The 14,654-nt window shown below is 38.6% G+C and overlaps 1 protein-coding gene across 10 annotated transcripts in view; it reads left to right on the forward strand.

Annotated features, from left to right (window-relative positions):
• The window catches only part of UTRN (utrophin), a 587,482-nt gene that overhangs the window by 450,694 nt on the left and 122,134 nt on the right, over positions 1-14,654 (forward strand). For all 10 annotated transcript variants that reach the window (XM_073337527.1, XM_073337525.1, XM_073337526.1 and 7 more), the window contains one exon: positions 1,387-1,447. In XM_073337527.1, coding sequence (XP_073193628.1) covers positions 1,387-1,447 — 61 coding nt within the window. The remainder of the gene's footprint in view (positions 1-1,386; positions 1,448-14,654) is intronic.

Below are 14,654 nucleotides of genomic sequence, written 5' to 3' on the forward strand. Positions count from 1 at the left end.
AACAATATTAGGAAATGAAGGTCTGAAAGCAACATATTTCTAAAGTTGTCTGCTATCTTGGCCTATCCGTGTGATTTCACTCTTTCTTTCTCTCCTCCACACTACAAATCCTTAAAATACAAGCCCTACTATTCTCTTTGTTTCAAATTATGAGAAAATAAAATGACTGCTTGGTCATGGAACTTTTTTTCTTACAAATTAGCAACACTTATTAAAATATGGATACATTTTTTCCCCTTTATGGGTGGCACAGAATTTTTGCTTAATTCTTTCAATACCATATAAAATGTAGACTTTTTTCATAAATTCATATTTTTGCCCCAATTAATCTGTTGTTTAGTAAATTAATTTATTAACTCTGAACAATGTGGACAGGATTTTCATCCCACTTGCCTAGATGTTTAAATATGGGGTTTGATGCCTAACGTTCGGGGTCTAACTTTGGCTTGTGTGTTGAATATAAATTCGTCTCATTGTGCTGGTTAATTATTCCTTCTTATTCTTTCAAGAACAAATATCATTTGCTTCCACAGTGAATATGATGAAGTGAATTTCCCATATAGTAGAAACTGTTTAACCAAACACCAGTTTGGTTATGTCCTCTGGGGAGATATAAAGTATGTGGAGGTATGGAATATGTATACGGGGATGCCCAGCATGTGGCCACTTTGAAGATAATCTGCCACCTATCCTCACTCTTCATCTAAAGATTTCTGGTGTCTCCTGAGACTTTTAGATAAACAGAATTGTACTGTATTTTACATTTTGTATGTCTTATCTGTGGGTGTGTTATAGGGCAACCTGACTTTACAGATTACCTTTTTTGCTGTCAGATTTACATAAATTTTGCACAGATTACTGTCTCCAGGAGCATGGGAATCGGTCTAATGTTTTCTGTATTTCACAGAACATTAATATATGTTAATTTGGATTGCAAACAGGAGCTGAGGAAAATAACTAATAGCGTAGTTATTATTTTTCTTTTTCATTATATTGTAGTATATTAATTATGGTAGTGGAGGCCCATATTTCCAAAGCTTAAATTGCTTGTAATTTCTGAAACCCATTGCTGCAAATAGGAAAAAGTTTTAAAATACCTTCTTAGCCTGCTTCTGAGTGGATGGCTTACTAAGCTACAATTTATTATCCTTCTTTGAAATGGAATCACCATATTTGTTTATTTTATTTCTTGCTTGGCATCAAATGGATGGATAACACCACCCTGATATATTACCATGGTTTTCTCCAGCCGAATTACTGAAAGCCTGACTGGAAAATTAGAGCCTTTTCCACTTAATTTATTATAAGAGGGTTTAAATGTAAAAAGAAATCATGTTTTTAAGACAGGTGCTGTTTAATCACCACCTCCTATGTTTTTCCCCCCAGCTTCAGTTCAGCTTCCATGGCAGAGATCTGTTTCACATAACAAAGTGCCCTATTACATCAAGTAAGTTGGCCTTGATTCTCATTTAGCTGCACTAAAGAAAGCAAAGAGTTTTGTGAGCTAAGCCTGTTACGAACCTAATGTTACAATATTAGAAGAAATGTTACCAGCATACTCACAGCTTAATGTATCATGCTGTATGTGTTATATATTTTTTCTACAATATGAGCACTGGTTTACAAATGTATACAAATCATCCAGCATAGAAGCTCTGATTCAGCAAGTTTATTTAATCACATTCTTGTCTTTAAGCACATGAGTAGTGCCATTGAAGCCAATAGGGCTACTCGTGTCCTTAAAGTTTGGCACATGTTTAAGAACCTTGTTCATTCAAAGCCTAACCCGTAGAGGAAAAAAAAAAGGGGGGGGGGGAATGTTTTTCTGTAAAAGTCTGAATACATGGTATATCTACTCTCAATCATTTAATGACAAAGTCCATAGTTGAGAAGCATTTTTGTAGTGACTAATTTTTACAAAGAAAAAGTAAATGATTTACAGTTGAAATTTGTTGTTTTTCTTTTTGTTCAGAGCTCCTATATGCATAGCCATCTGGCTGATCCTTCTGCTTTTCCTGTTCTCCTAGTTTTTTTCTTTGCTTTTGAAATACCGACTTGGCATAAAATTAACCTATTTGCTGAATAAATTGTAAATAATGGAAATAGGTCTTCGTGGAGACATTCAGTGTGTTCTAATGGAAAAAATCATTTGCAATCAGTTTTCTTATATAATGATGTTTATATACCTGTACTTTCTCCTGTATGCTAGAAGGACAAAGATCATGGCTCTATCAGGAAACCAGCAGCTGTTTGCAAAAGGGATAAATGCTGTTTTGGAATATCCAATGCACAGCCATTTTAAACCAAACCAGGAGTAGTTTGTTTTAGTTCTGAGTGGGGGAAAGTCCATGCAAAATGTTGTCAGTGTCTGTTTGGAAGGGCCATATTACTCCTCATTGTAGCATATCTATGAGTGAGCATCGTAGGTCATCCCAAACCAGTGCCATCAAAACCTTTATGCTGCAGTACATGACATTGTCGTTTATCTGTAGATCTCGCATTCAGAGTCTCACTAAAAACTATTTTAGAAATATTTGGGTGTTCTAAATATGAAGTTAATTGTACTATTTCTTTGTCTCTCTGCCTGTGTTTGCCCAGCCTTTCCTACTCTTCCTCAGAGTAGGAGATTCCTTCCTTCATGCCCAGGATGGGGGAGAGGAGCTGAGGTGAGAAGGAGGAGACTGAAAAAGCATAGTCTATAGTGCCTCTCCCTTTCTGCAGTGCTTCAAAAGGCCACCCTGCTTCAGGCAGCTGCAAAACTGGTGCAACCATGTCTGCAGTGCTAGGTGTGCAGGGAAGTTAAATGCTTGAAGAAGTGAGTTTGGCTGCTATGTCCTTGATCACACTGACTCATCCTTGCTCACACTGACTCATCCTCCAATGGCTGGAGCATTTGGGGATAAAGAGGTGTTAGTACTGATAGAGGTTCTGCCAAGCTACGCATAGTTTGGGGGAGAGGGAAGGGATCCCTTCCTCCCCCCGCATCTCCCAAATTGCCTCTCTCATTCTGGATACGCTTGTCCCTTCTTCACGGCTTTGTATCTCTGGGTAGGAGGGGGAGAAGTCACTGGTGCATCTTCTTCCAACCTACAATTAATGCTGGATTTTGTGGTGCTTGATCCTCTCTGACACCAGCAGCTATGAGAGCCCTGTAGAGGCTCCTCGTACCTCACAGCTACATCATCTGGGCTGCTTTGTGAACCTCATCACCTTCTCTTGACAGGAAGGAGCACTGTGGGGCTCACTCTCAGTCATTATAGTAGCATCATGGGTCTCCCCCTCACCACAGTTAACATTTGGGGTTCTTCTTTGAGTAATGTCCCTATGATTGCTCCACACCAAGATATCTGCGAACCCATGCACCCTTAATTGCAGATTTTCATCACCAGTTCTGCAGGTCCATGCCTGCACCCTCCTCCCCATTGTGCTCTGGGGCAAAGTATACCCGCTGCCTCTCCAGTTCCTTCTCAACCTGTCTGCAGCTTATGACAGAGCATAGTGGTGTCTGTTAGCTAACTGCACAGCTTGCTGCCTCTCTCCCTTAATCTTTTCTTTTCTTTTCTTTTTTGTTATTTAGCGCACTCTGTGCATTTGGGGGCTTCCCCAGCCTGCTTGCTGAATGAGGCAGGCATCTCATGTGAAAGCTTATATTATAGTTAATGTATAATAACGCATGCATATCGGGGGGTTGAGAGCAGCGAGATACAGTTGCATTGGCAACATGATCTTTGCATTTCCTGCCTTTTTTGAGTGCATCACTTTGCAATTTTAATGCACTTTTTTGATTAGCAAAGAGAAACAATTTAAACATACATAGCATATATATTTCGAAAGCAGGCTACACGTTATTTGAGTCTGGACCAACTATGTAGATCCTTGCTTAAGAAATTCAGAGTATTGAGTCTTTCCAGTCATATCTTGTTAATTACCTTGGTGGAAAACAACATAAAAAGAGAATAAAATTATCAGAGCTGGCCAAAGAGAAGAGTTTGCTAACAAGAGATTTAGCTGAAATAAATAAAATCATGTTTTATGTAATAAAGCGGAGGATTTTTTTAAAAAGATTCAACAAGGATGATCGCAAAGCAGGCAAAACAGTTACTTTAATCTGGCAGCCCCACAGATGCTGTACCCAAGGCAGGCCCTTTCGAAGTTTTCTAAGAAGGCCTCAGTATCATCACCTGCCTTGTAGGTGGGGAACTTTCTGGGATGGGAAGTGGTACCTGGAGAAGGATTGCTAGGGTTTGTTGGTATATTCCGCTGAGCCTTTATCTTCTCCACCTCCTCCACATGCTTCCTCTCTTTTTCCTTCTCCTCCTCCACATGCTTCCTTGCCTCCATTTCCCTCTTGTGGGCAGCCTCCTGTACTTCCTTCTCCAGCCGCATGAGTTCTATCTGTCTTTCATGTTCCCTTTGTTTTTCCTCAGCCTGAAATTTGGCTAATTCCAGCTGTAGTCGAGCCGCGGATTTTGTCATTCTAACCTCTCTGTTTTTAACTAACTTTACACCTGAGGTTTAGAAATAAACAAACAAAACTTGGCTGTAAAATTTTGCTGTGGCCAGTCAGGATTTTTAGACAAAGCACTATCATCATTCAATAATCATTAAGACAGCATTATAAAAGGGGAATGGTCAAGTGTAGGCAGCGAGTGGAAGAGTCTTTTAATGTCCCCACTAGATTTTTTTCATCATTTGTCTATTTTTATAAAGGTTGGTTTTAATAAGCAAGGCCAAAGCAATTGAAGTAGAAAATTCACCCACTGTCCCCACAAGAAGGCTTTTGCAGAGCTTTTTCTTTACTATAAGCTTGATGTAGACTGCCTTGATATTTATGCCTTGAAAAAAAGTAGAACAATCTGATATTTAATAGGCAGATTTTATTTGTTTTTTAAAAGCACGCTGAAGAATGCTAAATATTTATAGCTTCACAATCTGCTAGGCCATCTTTCCTTGGCAGTTGCCTTATTTTCTCATTGCATACTGTCTCCAAACTTCACACTTGCCAGCAGCAGGTAAGGAAAGTACTGAATTATGGAAAACAGAACAAAAAAAGTGTCAGAAAAAAGCTGATTCTTAATTTTGTCTTTTGGGGAATTATCAGGCTGAGGCATTTTATCCAGATTTAAATTTATATATTTTTGGTATAACCCTAACCCTAAACTATGTCCATTCCCTACTTTCAGACCTAGTTAAGAGAAGAGAGGGAAAACAATGCCATAATTAAAAACATATTTAATTGAACAATTCGTGTGCTTTGACAGTACAATTCAAGAGAGAAATCTCACATCTGCAATAATTACCATTTATACAAGGAACGAGTTCTTGGACAAATGTACAGATTAGCTTGTCACTTAATTTTCCTAATGATATTTCTGGATTCAACATAAGAATGGCCATACTGGGTCCATCTATCCCAGTATCCTGTCTTCCAGTGCCAGGTGCCCCAGAGGGAATGAACAGAACAGGTAATCATCAAGAGATCCATCCCCTGTTGCCCTTTCCCAGCTTCTGGCAAACAGAGGCTAGGGACATCATTCCTGCCCATCCTGGCTAATAGCCATTGATGGACCTATCCTCCATGAATTTATCTAGTTCTTTTTTGAATCCTGTTATGGTCTTGACCTTCACAACATCATCTGGCAAAGAGTTCCACAGATTGACTGTGCATTGTACGAAGAAATACTTCCTTTTGTTTGTTTTAAACCTGCTACCTATTAATTTCATTTGGTGTCCCCTAGTTCTAGTGTTATGAGAAGGAGTAAATAACACTTCCTTCTTTACTTTCTCCACACCAATCATGATTTTATAGACCTCTATCATATTCCTCATTTAATACGAGGCACTCTAGTTCACCCATCTTATAATTTATAGTAACTGGAGTTCCCTGCCCTGGAGAGAGATCCTCAGTGTGAGAGGATACCATGACATCTTCTGGAAGGAGGGTCTCATCTATGGGATTGTTTTCTTCTGCTCCAGTTGGATGCTCTCCTTCTCTGAGACTTTCATCCTCCTCAACAGCACAGAGGCTGTCAGACCAGGGGTTGGGACTGTTTTGCTGTGTCCTGGAAAGTCTCATCTGTATACCTCTGTGTCCCTTAGCTCCTCCAGGTCAGCCACTCTGGTATCCAAAGCCCATACACGGTCTCTGAGAGTCAGGAGCTCCTTGCACCAAACGCAAACATACACCACCTGCCCATAGGGCAGGTAATCAATCATACATGCCACATTGAGTACATTAAACTGGAAAGCCCCCAATCTGTTGCTGGACTACTGCCTGCATTCTCTTTATTTTTAATCCTGCAGCTCATTCTTTTGTTGATGTTTTCTTTTTATCAGGGGGTGGTTTTGGCATGAAGTTTAAGGAAGTTTAAAAAATGTTAAATGAATCTAGCCCCCCTTCACACTCTCCCTCCAAACTCCCTCTCAAAACTCCCCTGTTAGCTGCTTCTGTTCGCTGGCTTCTCTGGTTGCTTAGGCCAAGGTCTGGTCTTTAAATGAAGTGTAAACCTTGAGCTGATATAACGCATAACTTAAGCTGAAAGAGAAGCAGGGCTGCCCTGGAGTCTAGGCAGTGATGTCTTTCAGCATCCCATTTCTTTCAAGAATAGTTATATTTAAGATTAATGGTCTCAAGGAGATATCCTAAGGCATGCTGCTTGTGCCATTTTTACTGTCGGGGTTGTATGTAGAGAGATGGGGCTTAATAAACTGGATATCCTTTCGTCTGAGTTGAGGAATAAAAATGAACTGAAAAAGGGGGAGAATAAGAGCATCAATGAATTGCCACCTGCTGATGCCCCCTGGTAGCCTTAGGACAGTGTCTCCTTGCCTCAGTTTCCCCCTCAAAGGGCTTCTTAAATATACACTACACACCCTTTTGGGGGGCCATTCACAACACCCCTTGTTGGGGTCTGGGTTTATTCATAGAAAATAAAATTCAGCATCCCAAAACAGAGTCCATCTCTCTACCCTCTCATTGGGTCACTCCCAGGCCTTTCCTGCCTGTAGTCTCATTTTCCATTCCCAAGGTCTTCTGCTGGAGCCTCTTCACTACCAGCAGTTTGTGTCCAGCTTTTCCTGCTCTGGTCTCCCTAAACAGACCCCCTTCACTGCAGCTACCTACTGCTCCTTTATAGAGGAATCACCTGATCTCTTCCAGGTGTGCCTTTTCAGTAATCAGGGTTGTCTGGCCCCAGGCATTCAGCCCTTAAGAGCAAGCCACCCTCTTACAAAGAGTACGATACAATGTTTGACATCTGTCAGAGATATTCAGAGAGTGAGAATGTGATAGATGAGTTGCAGATAATCTTACCTTTGAATTGGGATTCTGCAGAAGTACACCTGTTAGGATGATGATTTTTTTTGAAAATATACTACATCCTCACAAGTTTTATGACACAAATAAGGGAAGTGTTTTTCACAAATTAGGAAACTCTCTCTGAGAAGGTGGAGGGTGTGTTTTAGCCTGCAATGGATCTGTAAGTAAGGAGAGTGTCAAAACGATTTAAAACGTCTGTATTTTGAGATAAGTAGCATTTGTTCTGTCTCTTGCCTGATGCCCATGGTAACAGGCTATTATGTGTCCAGACAGGGATGTCTCAAAGAAAAAGAGGGTTTTATTGCTGGCTTTTTTCCCTCCCACCTGTTCACTAATTTTGATGTGCATACTGGTTCTGGTGTTGTATAGTTATTCAATTACATGTAATGTGCCTAAGAGAGGTTTGCACAAAACCCTTTTGGCCCCCTATTACTTAAGCAAGAGGAAAACCAGTGGAGTACTTTGAAGAGGAGAGAGAGTTTGGTTTCCATGGACGTGAGATTCGTTCTCTAGAGCCCAGATTTATGAAGCTGTTTATGCTTCTATGCTCTGCACAGTGAAAATATTTGATTGAATTGAACATACATGTTTGTTAATATATACAATTTACTCTGTTATTTTGTTTCCTCCTGTTCAAATCTTTTATTACATAAAACAAGTTGCCAAGTGGCTTTTGAGATTTTTCTTGGTCCTATTTAACTTCTATTCTATCTCTTCTTAATGCAAAATATTACCAAATTGTTCCATAGTTCTGTCATTTTGGGTTAATTATTGTAGTAGAATTCAGTGGACGGTGTTTGAAACTGAGGATGTGACTGAGGTCTACATCTGTAGAATCTAAATGCTCTTGAGGAAAGTTGATTTTTTTGAACTTTTTGACAAGAACGTGTCCAAAAGACTGGGACTAATGAGCCGTATGGAGAAGGATAGAATATAAGTCTCACAGTATTTATAATCCACTATTGTTTGGAGAAATGGTTACAAGAGGCAAAAATTGATTTCTTTGAGCAAGCAGTAAATTGAATGCATTTTTCATTGGCTGTGCTGCAAAGATATGTGGGCTTTAATGGACATTCTCTGCAACTTTTTATTTATAACCATTTGAAGCACACAAGGCATGTTTGGCCTCCATATAGATGATGCAAAAATAAAACGTAAGGAAATATATATTCATACAAAATTTTTTAAAAAAAACCATGAAAATTTACATCCACTCATTTTTTAAAAAACGACATTGAAATATACATCCATTAAAATTCACAGTCTGTAAATAAATTTGAGGAATATGTCATCAGTGAAAGGATTGGAGGAAAGAAATAATTACCCTGGCATTTCTCAGTGGTGTTCAGTTAAACACAACTAATCCTATTACAGTTATGAGTCTTTCCATATTTATAATGTATTAGGTATTGTACTGTCCAGAAGAACTCAAAAGGAAATGAGAGGGATCAAAGCAAATTTAATATTGTAGAAGGCATTTTACTTAAGGGCAGTGATGTCCCAGCAATCATCATCATCAAGCCACTAAATTCAAAATCCGTAATCACATACTTCTAAATGATCTTGAAAAGGACCTAGCATCATCAAAAACATTTTAAAAGCTACTTTATCCCCTTCTATATCACATTTAACTCTCCAGGGTGAGGAATGATGCTGTACTTTTCAAGTCTTCCTTCAGAACAATTCTTTCTCTTCTGATCTCAGTTGTACCATTAGTTTAGGGGAGAGAAAAAAATCCACTGACTCTGGAAGTAAATCTTTTTCTTCCTCCTGGCCCCATTCATAATACCATCTTCTGTGTGAACTGAAGGGGAAAATAATAATTAAATTGCCTCCAAATGTAATATAGTTTTAATTTTGAGATTATTTCGTTAGTTACCACTAGCCTTCATTTTCTAATTAAGAATTACAGGTAGTGCTTTTTGTCCTAAGGGAGTTCACAGTATACATACAGAAATTACTCCACCCACTACTGAAATGCAGCTGCCCTTACAACAGCATGCTGGCTGTTTTACAGCACACTTTTGCAGTAGTTTAAGAAAGGAAGTTAAATATGCTGTATCCAGATGAAACTGTATGAGGAGCTTAGACAGGCAGGAAGTAATTCCTCCAATTGGAATTTAGCCAGGACAACAGTGCCAGCTTGTAAAGTGCCATGGAATTGTTAATGACTATTAGAGACTATTAATGACTACTGGAGACTATTAGAGATCACAACTTCAGTTTTACATCCCATCCAAAAAACTTCATCTTCAGAAATACACCATGCCAGGGTATATTTTCTGTGAGCCAAATCAGTATTAGAACTAGCTCTAGCCTTGTCTACGCTTTGGAATTTTACAAAAATAATTCCCACCTCTAACCTACATTGTTATGGAGAAAACCTGATTACGTGACTAGAGTATTCCTGAGTCTGCAGGCAGCCTAAAACAATACCTCTGAGATGTGCGAACTGTCCCATTCAACTCAATTGAGTGGCTAACGCTTATACCTACCAATAACAATTTAAATGGCAACACTGTTAAGTATTTCATTACTTACCATTTTAACAGACATGTCCAGCAAATGTTAAAAATGTATTATTTGGCAAAGGGAATTATTAGAAAGTTTATCATCAAATGGAGTTGATAACACATGGGTTGTATGATAAATTTGGTATCTGAAATTTTCGTGTCTGAGAGTTGAGGACAAAAACTTTGATGTTGCCCCCAGTTTCTTCTAAAATTGAAGGCCTGGGCTATTTTTTCAGTTTATTAATTTTCAGATTTTTAAGTTATAACACTATTAGTTGTAACCAGTTGTATTTATTTTTATTAATACATAAATCTGTTCATGCTGTGATGTTGGTCTTATTTTGGGGGAGGCTTCAAATTTCTCATGAAATGTATCTTACTGGGAATATTGTAGAATATGGTTTTATATTGTCAATAATTTTTGTTAGAGAATGAGATGTACAACATACTTTTGCCGAATGAGTCGCATATGTGAAACCAACAGAAAAAGAATTCAGTATCAAAAATACTGCCTTGTGGCGTAGTCAGTGAAACAGTTCTGTTTTTCTGTCTAAGCTATAAGAAAAGACCCACTCCCACACAGATTATCTCTGGGACCTCCTGGAGCTTGGCATGTCTGTAGCAGAAGAATTGCTCTCCTGCAGACTTCTTAAGTTCCACAAGAGAAGAACTCCACTCCTTTTTGCCTCTTATGGTCCGCAGGTTGGGAACTTCTCTCTGGACCCTCCTGTAGACCTTGTAAGGCCTACTTGCCCACTGCCCATCAAACAGACCTGTTTCAGAGGTATATTCATAATAGGCTTGATTCGCCTCTCTCAGTCAAGTTGAGTAATGTCTTATTCCACAAGTAGTCTCAATGAAATCACTCATCTGCTTGTGGAATAAGGTGCTATTCAACACAGGTGAGGCAATAGAATTGGGTCCAGTTGTTTGCATAATAAATAAAACAGATTATGTTAGGATTGTATGAAAAATGCAATCATTTTTCAGTTCTTTGGTGTGTGTTGAGATTGATAGCACTGTTGAACTGACTGTGTGTGTGAAGGAAGGAAAATACTTGCTGGTGGAATCTTTGAGTTTTCTGAAGTAGGAGAGTTCAGAGTCAAATGTCTAGATCCAAATCTACTACTGTGGCTTCAGTGCTGGATCAGATCCTATTTTCTGGTTCTGACTGGGAAGCTTCTTAAAATCTCCTGGAAGATTGTTGTGAGGTTTCAGTCTAAATTGGTAGACCAGCTGCTCTTGTGAAACTCCTCCGTACCACAGTCTTATCATATTTATGCTATTTTGGTACAATGCATCCATTATAGAACAGTTGTCTTTCATCTCCAGGTGGTAATTGAGATATTGTACTCTTGAGTCTTTATTGACTGCCTAACAAGATCTGACTCATAAATGTATTTAGCTATTTCTGTGAACCAATGAAAAGATAAGATAACTGAGGTAATTTTTGAAGTTGGTCTAATAAAAGATATTACCTCACCCACCTTGTGTCTTTAATACCCTGGGATCAACACAGCCCTAACTGCAAGTGAAAAGATGGTTAGTCTTTTTTATAATTGCACAAAAGAAAAACAATCCACATATAACAAAATTATAATTACATAATAAATATCATATCCTACTATAAGTACCATGTTGACATTTTAGGAGATTTCAGCAGTTGAATCTGAACCCAAACTGCAGACTAAACATAAATCTGATTCTCATACCCTCTTCTTAACTCATTTAGATTGTATACTAGGTTGCTTTATGTTGTGTTGTTTTTTTTACAATAATCTAATTGCAGCAAGTAGGATTCATTACGTTATATATACTACAGTCACTTCCACTATATTTTGAAAATAGACATTTTTTTTTCTCCCCACAGTTCCCACTAACACTGGTATCTCTGTCTAATGAGTCAGCTAGTGGTAACTTTAGAAAGAAAACAGTGGGGAAAAATAGTTTTCCTCCTTCTATCCAGTTGCCAAATGTGAGTAGGTTATCCTTACATATACTGCCATCTTAGGTCACTTTGGCATCGTAACAGTGTTGTTGGATCCAGTATGTCAAACCCCCAACTACTCATTTTTGTTTTTTCACCGAAGGATTTGTGTGTAATGGAATATTTTAATTAATACAGTACAAGGTGGTGTGATGTACAGACTTTGGGATGATTGAGCTATTCATGAGTGCCAAAGCGTCAAGTTAAGTTATTGAAAGAGGTGGCAGTAAATAAATATTTGTTATGCTAGCACTCAGAAGGCCCCGGTTGGGATTGGGTCTCCATTGTGTTAGGTGTTATACAAAATAGAGAAAACAGACAGACCTGTTCCAGATTGTTTACAGTTTAAAGTGAACAATTATCCCAAACAATATCAATTAAACCTTATCTCCATCATGTCTCCATCAGGAGACAGTTAAGAAGAACAGTTTTTCTCTCTCCTCCTTGTAACAATCTTTATGTACTTGAAAGCTGTTATGTCCCCCCTCAGTCTTCTCTTCTCCAGACTAAACAAACCCAAGTTTTTCAATCTTCCCTCATAGGTCATGTTTTCTAGACCTTTAATCATTTTTGTTGCTCTTCTTTGGACTTTCTCCAATTTGTCCACACCTTTTTGAAGTGTGGTGCCCAGAAGTGGACCCAATGTTCCAGCTGGGACCTAATCGGCACGGAGTTGAGCAGAAGAATTATTTCTCGTGTCTTGATTACGACACTCCTGCTAATACATGTATTCAGTATATGCTGTTTATACAAAAGACACACACTTTTAGAAATGTGTCAGAGTTTTAAAAACTTGTATCGAGACAGTTCTACAAATCCAGGCACTGTAATTGTCACAAGTCCAATTGTACAGGGCTCAAAAAGGGACCAAATTTAAAATGAATAAATCTAAAACACCTCTAAAAATACCTAAAATAGCTTTTCTATGCCTGAAAATGTCACAGATTTAAAGTGAGATTTCTTGGGATTTCTAGAGCTAAGATAAAGTGCTGTGCCTCCTAATGTGGAAAACTAGAAATCTCCCCTTTCCTATAATATAAATGTCCTGTTTCTAGCTTTGCAGTTTGAGAGAGAGAGTTGAAATCATTGAGATAGAACTAAATATTGCCCAGTTTGAATTGCTTGAAGACCATAATTTAGCTTCCCCGTGTTTATATCTCACATCTTGCTAGTAACTGAATTTTGTAAGGATTGACTATGGTAGCTGTGTGGTGAAAACCATCATGACACTTTGCACTAAATGTTACCCTTGCATGGTCTCAGTGGGGGTTCAGACCTAAATGGGAATTGAGACTGAAATCTCTTCCCCCTAATTGTCACTACCTCTCTGACCAGGGAGAACTTTCAGAAAAAGATTGAAGCCCATTGGTAGGATAGTGACAAGGTTGCACTGTCATTACCCTGCTGTAGCTATTTTTGGTCTCTGAGGCTGTTAGTACAACACCTTTTACAAGTTTTTTTTGGTTGGTTGGTTTTCTTTTTAAGGTTTAAGGGAAAATTTAGTCTTAATTTTACTAGTTTTTCTTGGTTTTCTTTGTTGTCAAAAGAGTTTCTTTTCTGCGTGTTTACTCTCCTATTAGCCAGGATATCAGAAAAGCAAAGAAGCATCCAATGGCTCCTTACTGTGCCTGGAAGATATCCCTGCTGAGCAATCATAACCAATATTGGTCACTATGGCTTGAGTATGCATAAAAGAGGCATCAGGACACAGCAAGAGAGTTCTACCCCCAGTCTCTGCAAGTCCATGTCATCTTTGCAGGAGTCTATCCAGCATTATGAGCCTCTTTACTTTCTAAGCACAGTTTTTATAGGTTGGTCTATTTGTATTAGTCATGCATCAGTAGCACAAAAGCTAATGTGTCTACAGCACAGAAAGATGAGTCTCATTTCAGAGGGCTGCTTTTTAAACCAAATCCACACAAATTGGTGTATCTTGCTTGCCTCCTATTTTGAAACTCTTAAAATGACTCTCTAACTGACATTCTTATTTGTTGCATGTTAAGGTTACCTGCACACGCATTCATTCTTCCTGTGAAATTCGATTTGTGTGCACATAAAAAGTCCCGGTGTGTTATGAAATTGTCATCAAACACAATTTTGTTGTGAGAAATAGCATCATTGAGATTGGTTCCTTTTTAACTCCTTATTAATATGAAGCTATCGTAGCATTTTTACAGCCCTATCCAATGTGCCCTCATTTGCAGTTTTCATATAGCTTTTTTGTGCTTCTGTGTTTGAACACAGTGTGTATGAAAGGTGCCAGCTTTTCTGCCCTGGAAACTGTAGTCTGTAATCCACAGAAGAGATATAACATGAACAGTGACACCACCAGCAGCAGCAGTGACAATGCACTGCTGCTTTCACCTGAATGGGTCACCTCCAACACGTGGGTCATTCAGGGAATGTCTGCACTGTGGCTGGGAGCAAGCCTCTCTGCTAAACCTGCCAACAAGATTGGAAACTATGAGTGGTGGTTTTATGATGTAAAGCTTTGTCCTCTGGGAATAAGACTTAGACAACCAAATTCATTTCATGTAAACACCTAGCAGCTATCCAATAGTAATAACTTTTTGGTCACTAGAAAACAGGGCTATATTGAATCAGTAACCTAGAGGAAAAAAGTTCTATATCCCATTTTCAGTTCTATGGGTCATAGGGTTGCCTTTCTCATACAGTTTACTAACAGATGGAATTGCATTTGACCAAAAGCATACCGGTATAAAAGGAGTGAGAGAGGTCTTTAAAAATCCATTAGTCCATGAACAGACATGTTCAGAATGCGCTACTCCAACTGGTGAAACATAGTGGATCTTAGTAGAGTTATAGGGGTAATTGT

This window comes from Lepidochelys kempii, chromosome 3, assembly GCF_965140265.1.
Source record: "Lepidochelys kempii isolate rLepKem1 chromosome 3, rLepKem1.hap2, whole genome shotgun sequence".
NCBI classification, from domain to species: Eukaryota; Metazoa; Chordata; order Testudines; family Cheloniidae; genus Lepidochelys; species Lepidochelys kempii.